This window comes from Drosophila bipectinata, chromosome 3L, assembly GCF_030179905.1.
Source record: "Drosophila bipectinata strain 14024-0381.07 chromosome 3L, DbipHiC1v2, whole genome shotgun sequence".
NCBI classification, from domain to species: Eukaryota; Metazoa; Arthropoda; class Insecta; order Diptera; family Drosophilidae; genus Drosophila; species Drosophila bipectinata.
This window is the reverse complement of record NC_091738.1, coordinates 8,608,535-8,633,364: the sequence shown is the minus strand read 5'-3', so window position 1 is coordinate 8,633,364 and position 24,830 is coordinate 8,608,535. Positions and strand designations below refer to the sequence as shown.

The 24,830-nt window shown below is 41.0% G+C and overlaps 1 protein-coding gene and 1 long non-coding RNA gene across 3 annotated transcripts; both read right to left on the bottom strand.

The window, feature by feature from the left end:
• Positions 1-109: 109 nt before the first annotated feature.
• On the bottom strand, positions 110-23,966 carry Sox21b (SRY-box transcription factor sox21b). 2 transcript variants are annotated; one of them, XM_070279863.1, is made up of 7 exons: positions 23,844-23,966; positions 15,708-16,603; positions 15,393-15,556; positions 5,798-5,864; positions 5,608-5,735; positions 3,685-3,779; positions 110-823 (listed from the first exon to the last, which is right to left on the bottom strand). In XM_070279863.1, exons 2-7 carry the CDS (start codon positions 16,445-16,447, stop codon positions 185-187), a joined length of 1,833 nt encoding a protein of 610 aa, XP_070135964.1. In that variant the 5' UTR covers positions 16,448-16,603; positions 23,844-23,966; the 3' UTR covers positions 110-184. The 2 variants fall into 2 exon arrangements, with proteins under 2 accessions (XP_070135964.1, XP_017090122.2); XM_017234633.3 differs by lacking the exon at positions 23,844-23,966 and adding an exon at positions 20,842-21,393.
• Positions 7,944-9,286, bottom strand: LOC138926262 (uncharacterized). The gene is made up of 2 exons (XR_011442719.1): positions 9,233-9,286; positions 7,944-9,108 (listed from the first exon to the last, which is right to left on the bottom strand). It is a non-coding gene; the product is annotated as an uncharacterized lncRNA (long non-coding RNA).
• Positions 23,967-24,830: the final 864 nt, after the last annotated feature.

Here is a 24,830-nt window from a genome sequence, read left to right as displayed (position 1 = left end):
TGGCTACTTTTTTTTTAACTTTAATCTCGCGTTTTCGGTTGTATTCGTTATGTCCTTTTCAAGGTCCTCTCCTACGATTCCTTAGCCTTGTGTGATCCTTTCGCTTGTGTTTGTGAGCTTTTTTGTGAATATTTTCCTAGGTCATGGACAAGTTCAACTCCTCGCTGCCATTGGAAGATGGTGGTCAGAAGATCACCGTCAGCGGTCGTCGAAAGTCCGCGGCGGTTGCTCCACCAGCCCCGCCACTGCCTCCACCCCCACCGCCACCGCCTCCCGAGCCCCCGATGGCGCCACCCACACCGCCGCCTACTGCCCCGCCTCCTGCCGCTGCCGTGGACAGTTGCCCGTACTGCTGGGCATACTGGGCGTAGTCCAGACCCACGTCGCTGGGGGAATGGAGGTGCGGCTTGGCATCCACCACCAGACTGCCGCCCGTCTCCAGCTGGGGCGTGGCATCCCGCTCGTCCAGACCACTGCTGCTGTTGTTGTTGTGAGAGCTGGCACTGCCGCCGCCGCCGCCCCCACTGCCTCCACCCCCGCCCCCAGCTAGTAGCAACTGTTGTTGCTGCTGCTGCTGATGTTGTTGCTGTTGGTGGTGGGCGGCGGCATGCTGCTGGGCGCCATAGATCTTGGATATGTCGAAGGCATAGTTGGCGGCCCGGTCCTGGTACATCTTGGAGTCGAAGTAGGCCTTGGTGAGGACACTGGGATCCAGATAGGCGCTGTAGGCACTCGCCTGGCTGCCCGCCGCCGCTGCTGCCGCATTGCTCAGATACGAGCTCCGTTCCAGGGCGAACTTGTCCATCTGTCCGGAGAGGGTGGCCTGTGGAAAATATTTAAATTTTACAATTAAAAGTATATCAGAAATTTAATACTATCTTAAAACTTCTAAGACTTCAACCGACGTCCAATTAAATTTATCAAACTCAATCAATTCAATATCAATCAATATATTAACCACTAATCCTTTTGAAAAATAAACCTCCAAGTACATCCTTAATACCCATGGAAACATTAAGTCCCCCCCGCCCCTGAGAAACAACACTCGTTTTATTTAAAAGCCACCTCGAGTGGTTTAACCTTCTGATTAGTGCAAATTGCTTAACACTTTTGTGGCTTTATTTGACCAACTAATTGTGGATGAGGCGTAGGATGGTTGTTCGCCTGAAACCACCCCTGGTTTATGGCTGCAACTCCCCCGCCCCAAATGGTCTCTATTTAATTTTGTTTGATTTGCAATACGTTTTTCATTGCTACACCAGTTGCCAGTTGTCGAGAATTTTTGTTGACGACGGAGTTCTAAAGGACATCAGAGGGTTGTTTTGCTTCATTTCCGTTTTGTTTTGAGTGGTTGGCGGCAGGACGAGGGTTGTGCGCTCCCCTTTTCTGCATTTTTATTCCCAACAAGCCAAGCACTTTGCTCTGGGCTATAATTATGTTGTTAACACATCATCATCATCATCGTCACCGTCGACGGGATGGTGGCAGGATGGCAGGATACCTTCCCCAACGGTGCTGCCGAGAGCGTTTTGGATTACAATTTGATTTGATTTGATTTGCACCCAATTGGGAATTAGTGTGGATTCGTAAATATTTTGATCCTTCGCATTAAACAGTGTATGTTTTGTGTGTCTTGTGTTTTTTTTGTTTTTTGGTTCCGGTTACTTATCCGTGTGGCAGTTAATTGATTTAGAAACCCTAAACTGGTTGAGTGGGTTACGCAATGTTTGAACTACTCTGCACAGGTGGAGGAAGGTAAATATTTGGTCTAGGATTTGGCGGCAGCTGGGTAAATATTTTTATAATTTTTCCCATTATTTTGTTCTGGTAATTGTCGTTCTAGGACTTCTATTTGGTTGGATTGTCTCTTCAAATAGATTTTATTAAATGAATTGGAAGTAATAGCCAGAAAATTGGTGGGTCTCTTTGAAGGACACTATATCCCACAGCGAAGGCTATATCTTTGCCAATATCCACCCGATTCTTGAGCGGAATATAGTAATCGATTTGTAGATCGATTCTGTATAAATCTACATCAAAATCTAAGAACAAAATATTTTTTAGATTTTTTGTCAAAATTTCTATATGACTCCCTTTAAAAATGTGGGAAATGCATGGGGAGGCCAATATGGCTCACAGCGAAGGCTATATCTTTGCCGATATCCATCCGATTCTTGAGCGGAATATAGTAATCGATTTGTAGATCGATTCTGCATAAATCTACATCAAAATCTAGAAACAAAATATTTTTTAGATTTTTTGTTAAAATTTCCTGTGAAAATGTGGGAAATGCATGGGAAGGCCAATATGGTTCACTGCGAAGGCTATATCTTTGCCAATATCCATCCGATTCTTGAGCGGAGTATTGTAATCGATTTATAGATCAATTATCAAAAAAACTGCATCAAAATTTAATAACAATATTTTATACAATTTTTGGCAAAATTTCTATAACTTCCTTTCAAAATGTGGAAAATACAAGGAAAGGCCAATATGGCTGACACTGAAGGCTATTTTGTATTCACCTTATTTTGTATTCAGCCCTTATTCATCCAATTTGAGCCATATTCCATGGCGATTTTTAAAGTTCTTGATTCTTAAAACCGTAAACCGTCAGGAATTTTAAGAGTTTCTCTCAATTATTAAAAAGAAAACATCTTTCTTTTGTGAAACTGTACTCATTTTTAGAACTTTTATATAAATAGGGCACAATATAAGTAACCTTTAACTTTAACTAACTATATACTTTCTATGCATGTCTTTTATCTTTCAACGCTAGAATTTCCTTAACAATAAGGCCAGGAATGCTGTCAGCAATTTGCCATGTCAGATTTTTTGAATACCGCCCACTATGCAATTTTCTTGTAAGACCTAACCTTCCTTCATTTCATCACTCAATCGAGATTCCGTTTGGGCTTAAACTTAGTCTATTATTATGGTTGTGGCGGCGAGGTGTGTTATTATAATTCCGGGCCTTCAACACCCGCAACAACGCATCTGCAACGCCACATCAATCACAGGTCCAAAATAGGCATCGGCCGTGGAATTACATGGCCAGAACCAACTGGACAATAAACGCAAGCCGAGAAGAGTCATGGCTTTTAATGGGCTTTGTTAATCAATTGAAGTTGAAGGAACAAAGAAGCCCAAAGCTGACTGGCCGCCTCTGGCTAGTTCTCGACCAGACCAGTCTAGGGGAGCAGCTTTCCCCGACTTCTCCCAGACTGTTCGCAGCTGTTTCGCATTTGAGGACATTTAGTCCGGACTCCGGATCAGCAGTCCCACCTGTCTCACCTGTCCGGCAGTGTTTGTTTTTGCTTGTCCTTGTTTATCAACTCGATCTGATAATTTCCCCTTCCCGGCCCATAAACGTGTAATGACAACTTGGCGGTCGAATCCTTTGGCATGACATGTCAGAATACTCAATTGGATCTGGCCAGGATCTGGATCTCCCGCCTGCTTAGTCATCGTGTTTTCCGCCTTTTAAAGTGGGCGTCTGCCGTAGGAGTTTGTAATTATGTTATTAAGGTAGTTCGTAGTAACCTCCATAATATATGTGTAATGTGTGTCTGTAATTGGTCTCTGAACGCTACCGTTCAGCATTTCTGATGGACGGCCTGGTACTTTACAAGGTGATAAAGAGTCAGGGATCAGAGATCAGGGGTCAGGGGTGGCGAAACTCACCTGCGTCGTGCTCGGCGTCGATGTCTGGCCAAGATGGCTGCCCAGGTGATAGGCGGCGGCAGTGGGTCCAGGGGCAAAGTAGCCGGGGGTAATACCTGATAGTACAAAAAAAATAGAGAGGGGAGTTATGTTAAAATACTGGGGTTCTCTGGGGTCAAGGTGCCTTTGAGATTGGTGTGAAATAAAAGGGTTTATAATAATTATTAAACAGGTACAGTGGTTTTAATGAAATTATAATACGATTTTTAAAGGCTTTAAGCTTTATGGTTCATCTCTAGGAAGCATCTCTTACTTAATCTCTATTTTTAATATTTGAAATATATTTTATCCCCTATATCCACTGTTCATCCTATGACCCTAAACTGCAACTTCGTTTCGTTTTACCTTTGGTGTGTATTTAAAATAATTGCCACTCGAAATATTTGCGTTCTTTGTTCGGCCAACTCTTTCATTTCGTTTAAATACAAAAATATGTTCCTCCCCCGGGGTCGCCATCGTCATTTAATTGGGTGCTGAATCAGCTATTTTATTCCGAAGTCAAAAAAGAAAAGGGTAAAGGAGAGAGTATCCACGTATCTGATAGATGGACCGGCAGTCATTATCAATTGCCCTAAACGGTAGTCGTCCATCTGCTCTTCTGGCCTTTTGTGGCTTGCGATGATAATTACAGGCGCCGCTTATTGAAATTTCTTACTTTTGAAAATGTATTTCATTGATGGCGCTATGGATTTGATTGAGAGTCCAACCGAATTGGGATCTTCGGTGGAGCAATTAAATTCGCTTAGACAACAAAGTTTTCTATCGACAACAATGTTGAGATTGTATATCCGAGAGATTGAATTTTGTGGCGACTTCAAGTAGCGACGGTTTCGGATGCCATCCATCATTGTTATTATTATAATAGCGGATTAGGTAGTTGAGTCATTGTTGTGGATCTCTTTGGTAATGACCGGTTGCAGTAAACAAACGGAAGCCCCATAATCTTTCGCTTATTTTGAGATTTTTTAACCAGAAAGACACCATCACAGGCCTTGGCATTTGTAATCCAATTAATTTGTAAATGTATTTGGCAGCTTTTCTGTGAAATTTTCCCTTAAAATCAAGGGATATACTTAAGCCTAACCAATTCCACAGTTGGCTGCACTTTTTGCCATCCAAGGAGCAGGCCTTTCATTGAATGCATTGATGGGGAAACCACGGCCAAACTAAATAGACTAATTCGGTTTATTTATTACGCATTTCCTAGCATTTTTATTATCATTTCCGCTGGGCATAAATCATCCTGCTGGGGTAGAAGGAATGAGGACACCAGAAGCTAAGTTTAACGTAGAAAACTTGCGTTAAATTGAGGGCTCCGGGATCAGGACCCGGGGTGAAAAGACAAAAAACGTGACAAATGCTAATTTAAAACCTCCAACCAGGGACACTATACTGTACAACCACCCACCTCCACTCCACACTACACCACTCCCCTTTTTATGGCCATTGAAAGTCATGAATGGAAACTTATGCTCATGTCTGATGGCTCTTCCCTGTCTGGATTTGCTTTGGGTCTTGGTTTTGGTTTTGGCGTTAGCCTCCTCTCCTGTCACTCGAATGAGTTGCTAAGCCAGGATGATGACTTCACAGTTTGTCAGCCAGCTGGGTGGTTCTACAGTTTCTACAGTGGTTGGGGATAGTTTGTCATAGGCTGTGTTAGTCGGTTATTCCGTGTCACATTTGCATTTGTCTAGAGTTGCACCTCCCACTTCTAGCTTTCAGAAACCTCCATTATTATTTCGTAGAACTCTTCAGTGGTTTCAAGAGCTCTAATGTGGAATATGGCTTCTGACATAAGTAATTTGTGGATTTCTTTGGCAATGAAAGTGCTTGGTTAAAGTTATTTTTTAAAGAGAGTTGAACTTAATCCTTAATTTTATTTACCTGCTCTTAGTGCCTCGACTGGAACCGAAGGATATGGCATTGGATAGGGATAACCATCTCGTCTCAGGGCCTTGGGCTTGCGTCTCGGCCGATACTTGTAGTCCGGATGCTCCTTCATGTGCATGGCCCTGTGAACGAGTTATCCTGTCACTTGCTTTTCATAAATTGAAGCCCAATAAAGGATACTCACCTCAATCTCTTGGCCTCGTCGATGAAGGGTCGCTTCTCCTCCTCGGTAAGTAACTTCCACTCGGCACCTGGAAATTGAAATAATTCTCGTTAATCCATTAGATACATGTCCCCTTGAAGCTCTTGTCAAAATCTGGTAACAACAATTGGAGTGTCCTCCGGTTAGAGGCTGTCGAATATAAGCATAATTCTGATTTGGGGCATGGGATCCCCAAAAGTTGGCCTGTCTGTGCAAGAAGGATAACAGCAAACAATGTCCCTGTCTCTTGCCTCCCCCGTCTTTCTCTCTTTCCGGCTAGCTGTCTCTTTCTGCCCCGCCATTGTTGCCGAACTCCCATTTCGATTCAGACGATTCAGGTTTCCAGCTAAAACCCAGCAGGTGGTTTTGGGCTGGTTACATTTCGGGTAGGAGACTTGAGGGCGTTGGCCAGGACCTGTGTACATGGCACTCGCACAGACAACAACACCACACCCACACCCACATCTACACACATACAGAGATACACGTGCCACACACATCCTTTAAGTGGCACATGGGGTTGCTTTCGGAGACTCCGGTTCGTTCATTGTGTGTTTGGAAATTGCAAATGTTTTTAAGTTAATGTAAAATGTTATAATGACATGTGTCATATGATGTCTGAAGGGGGCACCCGAGTTGCAGCAATGTGGGGGGAGCTTGCATCCTGTTGAGAGGATTCTGGGGATTAAGGTGAGATACCATTGTTATGGTGGAGCAATTAAAACGCTTTGGTAGGCGGCTTGAAAGGCTCTAAGGTTAGTTGCTTCTTAAATTCTTTCTCAAGCTCTTAAAGAGTTCCCTCCACAAAAAGGATACTGACATATTGTAAATAAATTAGTTAATAAATTCCTTTGAGGGGTGTTTTGTTAGAGTAAGTGTATGTGGGTGGCAAGTCGCTAATTAGTTGTAACGTGTAATTTTAGTGACTTGTCATGCGGACACAATGCCAGAATAATGTCACTTACAGAACGACAAAGCCACCAGGCTTTTGTTGTGACAGACAACGATGACAGGGCCAACTGACAGCACTTGGCCAAAAAGGAAACGAATCGAGTGTCATACCCAGAGAAACAGCTTCAGAACGACAGGGCCCACACATAGCCCACTCACACTCCCTAAAGGGCTATAACAAAACTATAACAATAAGGCCAACACAAAAGCTCGATTGTGAGCCGCCTGGCCGAGCTGATTCCCGCCCCCACTCATAATGGTAAAATACTAATTTATAGATACATCGACAGACCCCAAGTGCCCGACTGGCCATCAAATGAACAGCTCTCCTTCTGGGGACGACACCTTCAAGAGAATGGATTGAATCGCATTTTGTATGCTGTGGGACCTGGGGCTGGGGCTGATGTTGGAAAGAAATGTGGAAAGGTGCCCTGGACATAATAATAAACAATAAACAAGACAGCAGCAACACTGCAACAGAAACAGCAGCAACTAGGAAAGGGGGCAAACTTGTAGATACAAGTTGAGCAGTTGAATAAACTAGGTCCACAAAAGGATGACAATGACAATGTCTATGTTTGCCCAATGTCTATGCTATTGGCGCCCCTTGGCCAAACAGAGCGCACCAAAGTACCCAGAGAGTTTTCTCCACTCTGGCTTAATAATTGATATTGAAAACATGCCAGATCTAACCGAGACTTGTTTTTTTTTTCATCCTATTTTTCTGTAACAATTAACAAGTTTTTCCGGCCCCGAAACGCCTAACCCACAGAGTAAATATTTAGCCACCTCTAGTTGCAGTTTACAGAATTTTTTCCTCTTCAGTTACTAGATATTTTTCCCCCATTCTGGTTGCCTATGTATTTTTTTTTTTGCGCTTCACACATTTGGTCACAATGGAGCTACTTATGGGATTACTTTGCTTCTGTTCTGGCTGGGGGAAACACTCATAACTTGGCCAGGGATTATCTTGTTTGTCCAGCAATTTAATGCCCAAACCAGCTGAGAGTTTCCTCCATTTTCTTGGCCACTTCGAAAACTGGCTTATTAGCAAAGCTTTTGTTCGGAAAAATGGTGAAACGAAACCTTTAGTTCCCACCCATTCTCATGGGACGGGAACGAATCGGTCAAGGTTCTTTTCCCACACAAGACTTTATCTTTAAGTTTTATGAAAGACTTTATGAAATAAAATGTATTTATTTCAAAAAAATAATATAAGTAGATCATGTAAAATATTTTTATATTACTTTCCGACAGATTTTAACATTTTGGAAATAGTTTCACCCAAGTTAATGATTATATTGTTAACGTTGGTATTTGCCGGACCATCGGGTTTCTTTTCGATGTCTTTTTTTGAATCCTCGGGTGTCTTATCCTTAGAGTTTTTTGAATTCTCGGGTTTTTTTTCGGGAGCAGCTTCCTCTGGATCCTCTGGAATTGGTCTTTGTGTTTTTCGCCTTTTATACTTATGGGATCTAAAAAGATTGAAAGGATTTCCGAGAGTTTCAATTGGAGGGATGGCCAGTCCAGCGTTTAGGTTTAATTCGAGTCTAGGAGATAAAATATTCGGTTGTATACTCATTCTGACGTTCGAATTCGACTGGGCCAAGTTTGAAATATACTTAGCCTTATAAGCTAAGTATGGAGCGGAAAAAAATAATTGGTTCCGGATTAGAAAAGTTTTCATTACGTATTGGGGATAAGCTCTGTTTTGAGCGGAAAAATTCATTTGTTTTGGATTTAAATAGTTTTATTTACGTATTTTGGTAAATATTGAATAATAATTATTATTTCGCCCTTGATTTCAATTATCCCCAGCACTGGGCGCCGAAGCAAGGTCTTTGATAATTATTTCCACACCTATTACAAGGCATTTTTGGAATCCATTGAGTCCATGGAAGCCATGGGAAGATTCCACCAGGGCACCATTTACATGGTGGGTGAGGATATGGGTTCCATGTTCCACCTATGCCAGGTGGGCCTACAGGTGGATTATCTGTATTGCCTCCATTAATCCCTGGTGGACGCTGTGTTCCGCTGGGGCCCCCAGGATTTGAAGGATTTGTGACATTGACTTTGTTGTTGTTTTCATTAATATTTCCAGAAACACGTAGATAGGATCGATATGGATTGTAATCGTTTCCATTATCATCATCAAGAGTTCTAAGGTCGGGATTTCCATAATTATCGACGTCGGATTTTATCGGGTAGGGATAGTCTTGTAAAAATTGTACAATAGGTGGTATATTTGGAGCCAAATCACCTCTGGGAAAGTCTTGGTATAATTCCGAATTCATTTTAACCTTCGTGACTAACTGCAGCCCCTCCGGGAATGTTCGTATCTTTATAAACATGGGTTAGTGTAAAAATTCCATTAGGATTTAGTTTCGCGAAAACTATAACAAATGCATTTTGTGATAGATTTCAAATAGAAATCGTTCCAAAACATTCCATCTAATTATTCACCTTGAAACAATGATTAGAAATAAAACATTCTAATTTAATTTATGCAACGCCGGGACCTACAGGACTGCCATTATGAGTTACATTTGATAGATAGATAATACTTTTTTAAGTCTATTAGCTCTCCAGTTAATATATTTAAATATAAGACATTTATAAGACCATCCTTATGGTCTTATTTAAATATAAGACATTTATAAGACCATCCTTCATAATGTATCCCTGATACATAGGTTTACTTTTGGTCTTTAAAGTTTATTACTGACCCATCCTTGGCAAGGATATTCAAATGACATTTAAAAGACTATTTCTCTTTAATGAATTTAATTGGTAATTGTGGTACCGGACTTATTTATTTTACCCCGAACCGCCATCGCCCCCGGCTCCACCATTGCCACCTTTTCCGCCCGGACCTCCAGTACCTCCTGCGCCTCCATTTCCTCCAGCTGCTCCTTCTCCTCCGGGACCGCCGTTGCCACCGTTTCCACCGTCACTACGTTCAAATTTATACCCACGATATGGACCTCTTGCTCCTACTTTTTTAGGGAATCGGTCCCAAGCAGGGTCACTTCTGGCCCACTCAAATCCGGGACCAGGTCCACGGTCTCGACACCTCTTGTTTTCCCCAATAGGTGGAGGTCCATGGCAAGAGTAGTCATTTAATATATTGAGTGTTTTGTCCATACTCATTGCGTTGCTTGATTGTGATCCAGTGCCAACTGGAATCGCAGTATAAACTATATATACTCCTTTTAAAGACTTACTGGATTACAAATGGATTGGACACGGGAGTTATTTAAATTTCTTGTTAAATGGCTTAAACAACCGTGGACTTTCGTTTTTGGGTTATTATTTCCCACAACTAATTTGTAGTTTCCAAAATATCCCTTTTCTCACCTGGGACACAATTGAAATTTACTTGTATACTTCATAATTATACTTTAATAATTGAATAATATCGCTACATATTATTTATAAGGGTCGAGGTACTTTTTCTACTGGTCCACCATTTCCTCCTTCCGCTTATACTCCTTCGGGGCCACCGTCAGTACGTTCTAATGTGTACCCACGATATGGACCTCTGGGTTGACTCTTAACCGGTGGTTTTAGTGTTGGTACGATCCGGCCAAAAGGTGGAGGTCCAGGAGGACGTCTTTTGATCGGCCCAAAAGGTGGAGGTCCATGGGGACTGTAATAGTCATAGTCATATGCTGGATCGAATTTTTTTTCAATACTCATTGCGTCGCTTTATTGTGAATAATTTCCCACTGGCATTGCTATATATATTCATCTTGAAAGACTTGGAACTAATTAGTTTTTTCTGCAATAAACTATTTAAACACACATTTGACGCGGCCGTTATATAAAACTTCTTAATAAATTTCTTAAGTAACCGTGGATTTTTATTTACATTTTAATTTTTCCCAAAATTCTCCAGCCTTTTTTAGTTTCCAATATTTTGGGGGATAGCTCCACCTTCTCCATTTTTCCCACTTGAGGTATAATTATATTGTATATAACTGACAAAGTGATTTTTTAGATTGAACACTCCAGTTACTTTATTAATTGAATAATATATCCGTTTTAAAATTTTGGCGTATAAAGAGGTTCTTCTGTAGAATCATAAGGGTTATAAATTAGACTACGCGGCTTAAGAGGTGCTCCACCGACTCCACCATTGCCGTCTTTCCCGCCAGGACCTGCTTTCCCACCTGAACCGCCTTTTCCTCCTGCCGCTCCAACACCTCCGGCACCTCCATTGCCTCCATGTCCGCCGTGAGTACGGTCTAATTTATAGCCACGATACGGATCTCTTCTTCTTGTTTTTTTAGGGAATCGGTCCCAAGCAGGGTCACTTCTGGCCCACTCTAATCCGGGACCAGGTCCACGGTCTCGACAACTCTTGTCCCGCCCAATAGGTGGAGGTCCAGGGCAAGAGTATATATTGAGTGTTTTGTCCATACTCATTGCGTTGCTTTATTGAGATCCAGTGTCTGGAATCGCAGTATACACTATATATACTCTTATTGAAGACTTACTGGATTACAAATGGATTGGACACGGGAGTTATTTAAATTTCTTATTAAATGGCTTTAATAACCGTGGACTTTCGTTTTTTTATTATTATATTCCACAACTACTTTTTAGTTTCCAAAATATCCCTTTTCTCACCTGGGACACAATTAAAATGCACCTGTATACTTCTTAATTCGTTTTCTAGAATGGACACGGCAGATACTTTAATAATTGAATAATATCGCTACATATTATTTATAAGGGTCGAGGTACTTTTTCTACTGGTCCACCATTTCCACCTCCCGCTTATACTCCTTCCGGGCCACCGTCAGTACGTTCTACTGTATAGCCACGATATGGACCTCTTGATTTTGATTTTTTAGGGAGTCGGTCCCAAGCAGGGTCACTTCTGGCCCACTCAAATCCAGGAGCTGCCCAACGTTTTTTTGCCAATCGCTCCCAACATGGTATATTTTCGCTAAAAGGCACCAATCCTCGACCACTGTCATTACATGGACGAGACCGGCCCAAATGCTCAAATCCATCGAGATTATGCTTGTCGATATTCATTGCATTGCTTTATTAAGATCAAATATTAACTGGCTCTACCATATATATACTATATATTATATAATTTTTTTTCTGAGATGAAACATGAGAAATGGATTTTTCACGGCAATTACAACATTTTTTTTGTATTAAAAAAAAAAAAAAGTTTAATAACTTGACTATCTGTGGATCTTTTTTTTTTTAATTTATTGTATCTCGGCTCCGCCGCCTGCTCTTTTCCTGCCATGATCCCCTTTCCTGTTATAAAATTACTATAATAAATTTTTTTATATTCTTAAGCCAACATTTCCAATACAACCTATTAATAGATGTGGGTCTAATAGGTCCTACGGGCCAGGAATTCGAATATTGTATGATCAGTATACTTATAATGTACATATTATTCTTATAATATACATATGGACTTTATCAGGTTGTTACCCTCTGTTAGCTTCTTTACCCGCGTTTCTAATTAAAAACAGATATTCCGTATTAAAAAAAGAGTTTTGGGTTATATAAGAATAAAATAACAAAATAACTGCCATATGTAAACATACAATTTTAAACAATAAAGATAAAAAATATATCCCATTCCTGTAGCATATTTTGATATGTCTGCCCTTTTTTAGAAACCCCATTGAAAGCCCATTTTCCGGCAGCTTGTGCTCTTGATTGAGCGAACTGTAATTAAGAGTGTGTACCGCACAACCCCACCTGTCAGTTCCAAGTTTGGAGGGCGGCTGGGTAACCTTTACGCCTCCAACCCCCACCGAACTCCTTTCGAAAGCTTTTTCCAATTGCAAACTAATCAATTGTTTGCATTTTATTGAGCAACAAAAGGTGATCGGCGGAGCAGGGGAAAAGGCTTGAGTTCGACCTTTTGTGATTGTTTGTTGTTGCTGGCTGTTGTTTTTTTTTCTTATTCCTTCAACTCCTTTTTAGCCCATTGTTCATTCAACCATCTCTCCTTGGTATTGTCTGGCATTATTTAATATTCCCAGGAGGAGCAGAAACAGGAGCCTTGATTAAAAAAAAAAACAACAAGAGTGTATGGCCGATTCGACAGGTTTTTCAATTATTTGCAAAATACAGAACACGGCAGAAAAGATTTTCCAAAAAGCTGCCAGCATTATTGTTGTTGTTGTTGTTGTCGCCTTTTGTTAACGGTTGGTAATTCAAATTTCCAGACAGTAATTAATGACAGTTACAATTTCAATTAAGACCGCGCTCACAGCACTCAATTGTTTTCCATTTTTTTTTTCCTCCACAACATTCACTTTTATTTTTTGCTCTTATATAACATTTTATACATATATACATACATATATATTTTTTTAACTTCTTTGTTTGGCTTTTGTTTTTATTTTTTGTTTAATAAAATAAATGGCAACGCCAGCGGCGACGGCGTCTGTGGCTGAAGAGCCTCTCAACAGTTGCCAGTTGTTGGTCCGTCTAGCCCTCTCTCCTGCACGCACACACACAAACACACACACACACTCATGAACGCCCTCTGTCTCGCTCTCGCTGTGGTGAAAAAGTAGCTTTCGCGCCGCCATTTTTTGTGACGCCTTTGTTTATGCTACAGTTATTTTTCTTTCCCTTTCCGTTGCCACACCACCACCACCCACATCTTCATCATCTTTTGACTTTTTTGTGCTTTTTCTGTTTGGCAATTTCTCATAATGAGCGTTGCTTTTGTTGCTGCTGTTGTTGTTGCTATTGTTGTTGTTGAATTATTCATTTAATTGAATGTTGGCTTAACTTTTTTTCAAGTGCAAAAAAGTTTTGACATTTTGTGTAAATGTGGCAAATGTTTGCCAAACAAAACAAACAAAAACAAATGGTGGGCCCCTGTGCCATTTTTCATTTTGTTGCCATTGTTTATTTAAATAAATTGAGTTTTGTTTGGTTTGTGGTGTAATGAAAGTTTTTCAAATTGTCCTCAGGACTATAAATGGCATAGAAATACGTGATAAGTGCAGAACCATTAGTAGGAGAATAATTACAATTAACATTTTCAATATAGAGCCTTTAAAAATAAATTTTAAGCTTGGGGCCAATTGGTTTTTGTCCTTTTCTGTCCTATTTCCACCTTGTTGGCTGGGTCACAATAGACCTTTTTCAAGCTCCCCCCATCTCTAAACAAATCCCTCAACAAAGACTGCAACTGACAGCAAATATTACAGAAGGAGCAAGAGGAGCTGTCAATTCGCATAATGGATTTGCCAAAAAGCGGACTAAAAAGGAAAATGTGAAAGGCACACAATAGCTTTTCAGTTCAACAATAACAAGAAGAGGAAGAAAAAAAAAAATAAGAAGAAACGAAGGAAAATAATTCGAAATTCAAGTTTGCCTCTAAATTGTATTTAAGTTTTCTGTCTCCCATCGATATGTTTACTTGAAGAAAAATACACTAAACGGATATAAAATAAATAAAGGACCAGTCCTGTCCTGAAAGGGGTTGCTGGGTGGGAAGAACTCCCCCAGGATCTGGATGCAGCCAGCACTCCCGTTCGCTCAACTGAATGACAAGTGAGTCGCATTTAATTTGCTTTTGTTTCCTTAAAAACAAAAGCTAAATGCAGAATGAAAAGAAAAAGTCATTTAACGAGTGCTTTCCAGCGGGTGGAAGTTTTAATAAAAAAATTGCACAAAAAAGGATGACAAAATCCCCAAATCCTCAGGTCGATAATGGTTGTCTTTTAATTTTCTTTTTATTATCAGTGTTATGACAGTCGATTCTGATTAGTCTCAGATATATATATACGATTCTCATCCAATATGCATGAGCTGATCGGAAAAAGGTAGCCTTAAGAAGTGGCATTGTTATGCTAAAGAACTTGCCTGTCAGCCGCCACGTGTCGTGTGTCTGCGTGTTGCATGAAAATTGAATTTCTACGAGGAGCCCGAAAAAAATCCGATAAGAACTGCGTGGGATTAGCTTTGAGCCTTGAGCCCTCAGACCTGAGACCGAAAAATAAACTACTTAACTTTGCAACTAGTTAAGCGGGTGGCAGAGACAAAGCCGCTAAAGTGTTTGGTTGGCTGGGTGGTGGATTTCGGTGTCTGGTCTCAACTTGGCCAAGGTTGAACCCCTTCTAACCAGAAGGCTCGTAATCAACAGCTTCCTGCCTTCGGTCGCTCTTCCTTCTCATTGTTTGACAGCCGCTTGTCACTTTTGACGTTCGGAGTTTTTGGTTTGTCATTGTGTCGTGTTGTACAGTTGGGTGTTACGTTGATTAGTTTAACTTATATAAGCTATGGTTATAGAGGGCGACACAGTGCCACTGGAGGAGGAGTAGGAGTGAGTGGGCGCGAGAGATTGGCAGGTCGTGTGCCGCATTTTAATTTCGTTTTGGATTGCCACAAGCTTTTGTTCGCAGATTAAAACAGATTTGAAAAGGAAACACTGCCACCAGATATCCCAGATTTTCGTGGCTTATATTACACAAAAAACACAAGCTCAACTTAAACAATAGCTCTTCAATGAGGTTACTTTCGGTTAGGGTTTCTAGTTGCAACACTTATCTTCACTTTTTTCCAACAAGAGCTTCTTATTAAGTAGGTATATTTATAATAGAAAGTATCTATAACTCACCCAGTCGTTTGGATATCTCCGAGTTATGCATTTTTGGATTATCCTGAGCTATTTTGCGCCTTTGTAGGCGGGACCAGACCATAAAAGCATTCATTGGACGTTTAATGTGCTCCTCATTTTGTCTTTTCGTTGTGTTCTGGATCATTAGACTAAAGAAGACATCACTGGGGAAGGAAATATTTAAAAATATATTATAAAATATATACCCTTATGTTCCCTTTTTTTAAAGACAAACAATGGAATAACTTTTTATATTTTTTTAAGAGGCATAGCCCCATAGCTCCCATAGGCATAACCACCCACTCCTTTGCTCACCTGGCGCTGCTGCCACTGTTCATGAGACTGCCCATATTCTGGTGCAGGTTGCTGATGGGCGATGCCTGGGAGTTGTGGTGCAAGTGGGCAGCCGCTGCGGCCGCCATTACGCTACTGGTGGCTGCGCCGCTGTGGTGGCTGTTGGAGGCCCCGGCTCCAGCACCTGCCCCACCGCCCAGCTGTGAGCTCCCGTTGGTGTGGGGCTGGTGGGACAGCGACTGGGACTGGGTGAGCGAGTGACTGTGGTGCGAGGCCGCCGTTGAGGAGGACGAGGAGGAGGAGACGGCTGGCTGACCCTGCGGCGTCTGTTGCTGCTGCTGGCCGGCCGACGGGTGGTGCTGGTGCAGCTGGGAGTGGTGGTGGGCCAGGTGGAGAGCCGAGTGTGGATGCAGCCCCAAGCCACTGGAGCCGTTTGGGGAACCGTTGCTGCTGTTGCTGCTGCACGGGTGGTGCTGGTGCTGCTGCTGGTGGTGCGGCGACTGGTGCGGGTTGTGGTGCTGGTGGTTCAGTGACAACTGTCCGCCGTGCAAGTGATGCGCCTGACTGAGACCCTGGTCCGATTGTTGCTGATGCTGCTGCTGTTGCTGTTGGTGGTGTTGGTGGTGCTGCTGCACCGCCGCTGCCAATTGTCCAAGATGGTGCGATCCACCGCCGGAGCCCACGGAGCTCAGGTGAGACTGCAAGGGGTGTGCGAGCGATAGGCCGGTGAGCGACAGGTGCGTGGACAGACGTTCCATCATATCGCAGACGGAGCCGGGCTTCCGCTACCGTTTCCGATTCCGGATCCGCTTCCTCGTTGGCTCAAGCTACGGCCCTCGAGCCGACGGTCGGATTGGGTGGTGCTGGATCTAGTGGTTCTGGAACTGGTGGTGGAGTCGAGTTTTAGTCGCGTCGAGCTGTGGGGGAAAACGTATGAATATGAATTATTTTCATTACTAAGAAAGCCTCAATTAAACCCCTTTTAAAAATCAATGGAAAACTAATGACTGGAAAACATTACTAGTCTTAAATGGTAAAGGAATAGATTAAACCACTTTCCGGTTTGGGATTCCATGCAAATTTCCACTGCAGATGACATATTTGCGAAGGATAATGCGAACAAATAGTCATGATAATGAGTATATATGGCATATGTCCCCGACACACACTCCCCCACTCGACACCGTAAGGGGATCGAGCTGGCGAGGAAAATCTGCAACCGAAACCGAATCAAAATCCAAAACCGAATCTGAAAGGGACCATTAAACAAATTGAAAGCGTTTAGCCGGACGTAGCGGCTTCTTGACCCTTCTGCCCTCGCCGTGTTCCGTATTTAACACATTTGCGGCAAGGAGGAACTGAGCCGGGGGACCACATCAAGTGGACCACGTAAATCCCGCTTATAATGCACGCACATGTGGCACTGAAAGGACCCGGCCACATGCCACATGACCATCTCGAGGCACTGAGTGTCCAAAACAAGCGGGTTATGCTTGGGTGCAAATAAAATAAAATACACAAAAATTGTAAAATGGGTTTCAAGTGCCCCGTCGCATAATGGAAAGGATGGACGTCGCCGTCGTCGTCGTCGTCATCATCGTCATCTCATTTTGTTGTTTTGTGTTGTGCATCCCGCCCCGGTTTTAAGGGTTGACATTTGGCCCATACAATGGATCCAGAGTCCTGAGACCTGGGATCTGGAATCTGGGACCTGGGTCCTGAAGGAGTGAAAAGAAGTGAAAAGGCTTCGAATTCAATTTCAGTCGAGTTGAGGTGGCAACCGCCAGCGCTGTTTGCAAGTGGTTTTCGGGCCAGAAGGCCACGACTCCACTTGCCATTGTTTTGTATTGTGGTTTTTTTTTTGTCCCCGAATAATGGGTCTCAGACGACATACTTTTAAAAGCTCGAATCAATTAGTTAATTGATTAACAATGCTCCATTGGGCGCAGGATAATGGGGTGAACGTCTGCAAGTTGTTTCCCGGCAGAACACGAATAATTATTATTATTATAATTACTCTTGAGTGAGTGAAGAACTAATTAAACGATTTCCAAAGTGGCCAAGGCAATTAAAAAGAATGGCTTCCTATAATTGAAATCTTGAAGTCTTGAATTATTTAAACAATAAGTTTATTTCTACCTACGAGTATTGGGAATATAAGAATTTCTTGTAGAATTATATTCGTTGTGGCAATTATATTCAAAACATTAAAACTCTCTTTTAAAATATGTATATTATTTACCATTAATTTAAAAAATTATTTAATTTTTTTTCAAGTACTCCTTAAGAAGATACAATGGAAATGGTTTCACCTTTTTGAAAAATACATTTTAAAAAGTATCTTTTATTTTGAAGAATATTATAAAGAATGGCTATAGCTAAGTCTTGAAATAAGAAGCATGATGAAATATTTAATAAACTTTTTAAAGACACTCCCCTTATAACAAATATATAACAATTTTTAAATATTTACCATTAATTTATGAGCTTATTTAATTTTTCTTTAAAAACTCCTGAAGAAGATACAATGGGAATTTTTCACCTTTTTAAAAAATACATTTTTAAGAAGTACCTTTTATTTCGAAGTATTTCATATTTATTCAAGCTATTTTTAAGATCTGAAAAAGCACGTGCCGTTTTGGGTTTTTATTTAATTAATTTTTATTTGTTCAAGGAGATTAAAAATATAATATTTATGAAATTTTGTTTAATATGTTCTTGCACTCATTGGGGTTAAATTTGCATTTAACTTTGGCTACTACACTACTGGCTACTACATTTATTATAAAATAACCAACCCCGGACCTGGAGCCATTTATCTTTATCTTTAACTTGTATAATTTTCATATTTTTTTTGTTTTTTTTTTTTCTGCCACCACTCTCTCCACTTTCCCTCCACTCGTAGCGTGTTGGCCCTGTTCATTGGCATTCTTCTGGGCCCTGGTAACATCGAGGTCCATAACTTGTGTTGGGCTATGCGAGGCGACATCTGCACTGCTTCCGGGCATTACCCACTTGGTGTTAAAGTAAAAATGGCCCAGGCATGCGTATTAAGCATGAAATTTATTTAAAAAAAAAAGGAAGAAGATATGAAAAGGGGAGCAGCCTTGGGGACACGCATATTTGTAATCCTTATGGAGTGCAAACAAATTTCTGTGTTGTCAAGTCGCCTTCCATGGTCTTTGCTCCTCTTTTTCATTTCGTTTCGGGCTTTTTGTGGTGCTGTGGTAGTGGTGGTGGTGTTGCAGTTGCAACTGCAAGTGGCACCACAGGGCCACCAGTCGAGGCGACGGTTGCACCACCAGCTGTGCACAAATTGCACTCCAGATATTTTTATTTGCTGTGAATATGCCAGCTCCTCCTTTTTAATTTCTCCAACATATATTTTCAGTTATTTTGTTCCCCCGACATGGTATATATATTGGTAACGGAAATGTAACCGTTAAGACCGAAAGCGTGGGTCTTCTCAGGGTGTTAATCTAGTAGCCTTAATAGATAACCCACCAGATACTTTATGCCTGGTCTTTCTCATGTAAATCTCGTTTTATTCGCTTTGTCGTATCTCAGTAGGAGGAAAATTAACCCGCTGGCCACTTGAGTTGAGTTTCGGGGGCTATACCCCCTATATACTTGGCCCTCTTGTTGTTGGTGCTTCTCGTTCATTTGTTCATCCGTTTGTTGGTATGTCAAACAAGAATTATGATCGGCTTAGCCACATGCTGAGCTCAAGATCTCTCTCCACCAAAGACGGGTAGACTCTTCCCATGCGGAGCCTTCCAGTCTGCAGTCTCCAGGCTTCAGTCTTCGGTATTCGGTCTTCAATACAGGTAGAGCTTTAAGTGTCTCCACTTTGTGTTGAAATGTATCGCATCTTTCGATGGCATTCCCATCCACCAGTGGCTGGGGCCTCCATTCAAAAGTGTCGTCTCGGCCGCCCGCTGGGATCGGATCTTCTCAGGGCCCTAAGCCGCTGGGCCCCCTAATGTTTGTAATTAAGAACTTTCACACTCGCAACAATCGCCTCGTAAACGTATGTATCTCCCTCTCCCCAGCTCTGGCTTTGGCTTGGTTTAGTGTCAAGTTCGTGCCAAGGGCAATCCAGAAGAAAAAAAAAAGATACAAAGTCAGGCCGAGATACAAATACCCGTAGGGCCGAACATTAATTACAATTCTTGTTCAAAACACTAAAATACCTTTGCAAATTCGTTAACCAGCTACGATTTGGCAGAGAATATATATATATTCTGTTTTAATAATTTTTTGGAAAAAGGAATAAGACCTTCATGAGCTTTCGGAGTTATTAGATTTCTTGGCCATGAAGTCTTCTATTATTTCTACATTATTTTTTCCAAATTGAATAAATAAATAAGATGCCCAAAACAATAGCGTAAAAATATTCGATTGACATCTGGTTCTGTTTCAATTTGGCCGCAAAATAATTTCACAAAACCTTGTTTGAACAATTGTGTTTGGCATTCATCAGATACACGGCCTCATCTCCCCCCTCGGCCACTGTTTTTGTTTGCTGGTCCAAAGTCGATATCCATATGAAGGGGGCACGTCACATCCATTTCAATTGTCACAAAAATTTTGCGCAAATATTAATAAACATACTTTGTTTTCTCTTATTCTTTTATTTTTTATATTTACTCTAATTGCGTCATTTTCAATAATCGGGGGTTTAATATATTTTTCTTCTATATAAGTTTTTTTCTTTTTGAAATTCCTTGAGTCAATTTTTCAGTTGTATAGTTGGAAATTAAGTTAACCAAACAACTTTGAATGCTGCTACAATTCCCTCTCTCGGTGAAAGAAAAAGAGTTGGCTTTAATTCAAGTGGAAGATCGAAAGCAAAAGTAAACACATAGTCGAGTGGGGGCATAAAGATTCCGACAATGATTTGACAGAAAAATGAAAAGAGGAAAATCCTGAAATTATCCAAACAATAAAATCTGTTGATTCTACTTGTATGTCGGTTTGTGGAGCCCTCTCTCCAACTTCCCATCTATGTTTACCAAATTGATGGTCAAGAAAAGTGTTTCAAAAACGTTGAATTAAGTTTGAGATGAAAGGAAATCCTAATTTGTATTTTTAGGTTTTATTTAAAATTAATTATAAGGTGAAATTTGAGAAAATAACCAGGATATAAACTCACCTCGAAAAGTTCTGCATTTCCTTTGTATTTCCCGTATCCCCGGTAATTGGAATCAAAAATTCGATGGCGGCATATATAGTAGATGCGGAATATACTACCGAATTTATGGTTTGTTGTTTGTCGTTTATGAATCCCCCACTTTCCGGCGAGCTGCCATAAACTATTGAATTTGTTGACTTTTACGATCTTAAGACGATCTTTCGTAACCGATATATACTGTTTGTCGAACACTTTACATATTGGATATCACTAGTTTATGTTGATTTGTGATTTGGTGTGTGGTGTTGCTTTCCATTCATTGATAAGATACTTATATAGCATCCCCCCCTCCCAATTCTATTCAAGAATCGAAAGAATGGAGCTTGTTTGATTTGAAGTTTAACGATACAAGTAAGTAGCTTAGGATTTCACAACTTTATGGGAGTTGTTGGGATGGGAGTATATTTTATTTTGATTTCTCTTCGTGTTTGTTTAGATGAGCACTTAAAACTTGATATCATATGAGCACGTTATTAAGGTTATTAATTTTTTGTAGGGAAATTGTTATGCAATGCACTAGACTTGTTTTTAACAAAACGTATTATTTTTCAAGTTTTTATACACTTAATTAATTAAATATGACCCGGTTAGAGTTTGTTTTTATTTATTTTTTGTCCGGCTGATCTGGTATTTTGGCCTGATCTGGCGAGGGGGCTAAGACCGTCGCTGGTTGATGGCTGAAGAACGGCTCTTCTGGGTAGCTGGCTTGCTGCATCTAAGCGCGCTTTGGTGGGCTATTCAACGGATACGTTCCGACGCGTAACTAAAAACTTGGCGCGCGCTCTCTTCAGAAACACACACGAGCCAAAAACGAGTCTTTTTTGCTCCCCAATCCGGCCAAGAGGGGCGGCGGGTTCGACGGGTTCGGCGGGCTCGGCAGGGTGGCTGGCAGCTGGCGGCTGGTGGCGGCAGCGGGCGTGGCAGGTGGGGCAGGCTGTGAGACAGCTGCTATGTAACATTTTTCGCTCCCCACACACAAATCCTCTCAGCGAAAGCTTATGTCCTCTCTCGCTTGCTCTCCGGTAAAACCTCTTTTTCCGGAGCTTTCTTTCTTATTGGTTTGTTAAGTATTTGTTTCAAAGGTCCGTCCATAAAGGAAACTACACATCCACATCAAGGCCGAAAAGAGAGCCGCCTTTTCTTGGTATTTGTGAGAGAGACTGAAACACCCGCCAGGTGACATTTCGTCCCAAAAAAGGTAGAAAAAAACCAACTAAGAACTGCAACAGAGACAAAACACATGCGACAGAAGAGAAGGGAATACCTAAGCCCCAAAAGGGAGGGCAATAAACACGAGCAGGTGTGTTGCGTAGGCGAGCAAGCGAGACAACCCGTCGAACAGCTCTAGCCATTTCATTCGATGGGCGTTTCCAATTGGAATGCTTCTGGTTGGGGAAGGTTTCTCGTGTTACATGACATCCAACTGGCTTAATAGGGGGGTTTGGGGCATGGGGGGAGGTCTACCCAGTGGGAGTGAGCTTTTCGGGTGTTTGTCGTTTATTTACCGCATTTGCTTAGAGACCCAGAGCAGAGAGCATTCCACCAAAAATAAAAAAATAAAAATAAAGTTAGAAGAAGGAAAACAAACTATCGAAAGCAAAATCAACTAAGCTTAATGGACATTTATTTCTGAATCGAAGTGAACGGAGGAGATCTGAGTCTGACATCTTTCCTGCGAATCGCCTTCGGCTCTTGGCTAATTTCTAAGCTCAAAATGGCGGATATATTGGCCAAGGTGGGAATGTGAAGTCAAATGGCTGCCAAATGGAGGTCTAAACAGGTCGATGGATTGGTTAAGATTAGAGATATTTTTCTCAAAAAAGTAGTTTTACTTAATAATTGATATATGAAGGTTTTTATTTGATTATTTAACCTTTTTATTTTGTTTAAATAATGAAAATAAAATAGTTTTAAGAGAGAATACTGAATAGGGTTAAGAAAAATCGGGGTTAATAGGGTGAATAAGGGGTTCTTATAAAGAATAAATGACTTTATAAGTTATAAATGATTGATTTATTTGATTTAAATAATAAAGGGTTAATAAAGGGGCTAAGAAAAATCGGGCTTAGTATAGGTAATAAGGGTTTCTTATATAAAATAATTTGATTTTAGGTTTAAATTTAAATTAAATCTTCAACTGCGTAATAATTTTTTCAAGATTATTTTATAAAAATTAACCCCAAAAGCCCTACTTCAGCCTGTTATATAAAGTCCTTTGACTTCCATTGCATTTTTCCATGTCTACATAATTGTTGTGTTAATTTGCTTTGGTGTTGGTGTTGGTGCTGGTGCTGGTGTTGGTGTTGCCAGGACAACAGGAGTCCTGCCTTTCAGTTCTCCGGAGCCCCAACAACTCACATTTGGTTGCCGGGCCTTTTTGAATGAGTCGGGGACTTTTGGATGATGGGGGTATGAAGGTATTACGCAGGTGTTGGCATTGTTTTGGGGCGGTTTTTAGCGCATTTTGATTTCCATTGAGTCTGTCAAGTCGAGTTTTGTCGTCTGGCACTTGGGCTTCATTTTAATTAACAACAAACTAATGACAACTGCAAGCAGAAAAAAATGCAAAAAAAAAAAATAAAGACCACCTTCTAACACTCTAATTTAATTTGGCTCTAATGACCTAAGATTTTTCCCCTACTTAAAGGAGGGGGAGTTATGGGGTAAAGGGGAACAATCGCAAGTTGAAAACAATGGGCCACATTTTTCCAGTTAGCTCTTCTTCTTCTGGTTGCAACTTGACAAACTGAGAGAATGACTAGAAAGGATGGCTAGATGGATGGACTGCAACTGTTCCATTTATTTGGACCTGGTTCTGGCTTCTCTTTACCCCCATCCTACCACTTTATGTACTTGGCTATGTCCCATTGTCTTTGGCAATGTCTCGTTCTCTTTTCACTGTCTGCCTGTCTCCCTTTCTCTCCCACTGTTAGTCAGCCATTGTGATTATACACTGTACTCACCTGAAAAGCCTTTAAAATGGCTGTAATCGCTATGGTAAGGGGTTCGACCCCATAAAGAGTTTTATATTTTTTTCTTTGAATTTCTAGAAAATCAAATTATCACCTCATTATTAAGTATAATCTTTTGGATATATAATATCTAATTTTTTAAGAGTATTTCCTTATTTACATTTCTAATAATTTTTTTTGCTGTCATTTTTCTGTATTGTATGATTCTGTTTGTCTATCTGGGCATTGTTTGTTTGTCATATTTATCATGGCAGTTGCTTTAGCATTTGCCATTGCATTCTCTGCACTTGCAAATAAATGTTAATGAGTAGTTAGACAAAAGGCGCTGACAATGCTATTCCCCCTGAATCGCAACTACTCGGATAGGAAAAAATAAAATGTGATGAACAACCTGATGAGGCATCTGCTGGCATCTTGTTGAGCTCCGTCTTCGGGAAGAAGCCCAACAATTGCAGCGAAAAAAAGATTTTGAATGGAGCTCTAATGCCTAAATCGTTATTATGTTGTCTTTTGGTGGAATAGGTTGCCCAGGTGGTTAGGTGGATGGGAGCCAAAGGCAAAAAGGCACAAGGCAAAGGCATCGGGCTTCCACACACTCCAGCCTGACAAGCTTCTTGTCAGCTTGAATGGGAAATTTTCTAAAGATTCCCCCAACAATGGGGGCAGAATTTTTATTTTTACTTTTTTTTTCTACCTTTTTGGTTGCTATGTAAATTTTTGCACTTTTTGTTGCTCATTAATGTTAATCAAAAAAGCGAACAGCCCCCAGGAAAATCATTCAAATATTCATTTCGGTTGTATTTGGCAACCGCTTGGGACTCAAAGGAAGCCATTCCCTTTCGCTTTTTCCCGTTTTTTCAGATAAACATCAGATACAATTTCATAGGCCACAAGGCAAACAGATTTTAGCCGTAACGATCGAAGCATCGATGGCCAGGCAATTGTTGCAAACAAATCAGATTGCCGGAGTTCGTTTAA

Bases quoted from the DNA above. Each gene is read 5' to 3' on its own strand.
- Sox21b (XM_070279863.1), bottom strand. From the start codon at position 16,447: ATGATGGAACGTCTGTCCACGCACCTGTCGCTCACCGGCCTATCGCTC. The intron at 5,736-5,797 runs GTGAGTATCCTT...ACTCGTTCACAG, and splicing joins GACGAGGCCAAGAGATTGAG to GGCCATGCACATGAAGGAGC. The intron at 3,780-5,607 runs GTAAATAAAATT...TTGTACTATCAG, and splicing joins AGTCGAGGCACTAAGAGCAG to GTATTACCCCCGGCTACTTT.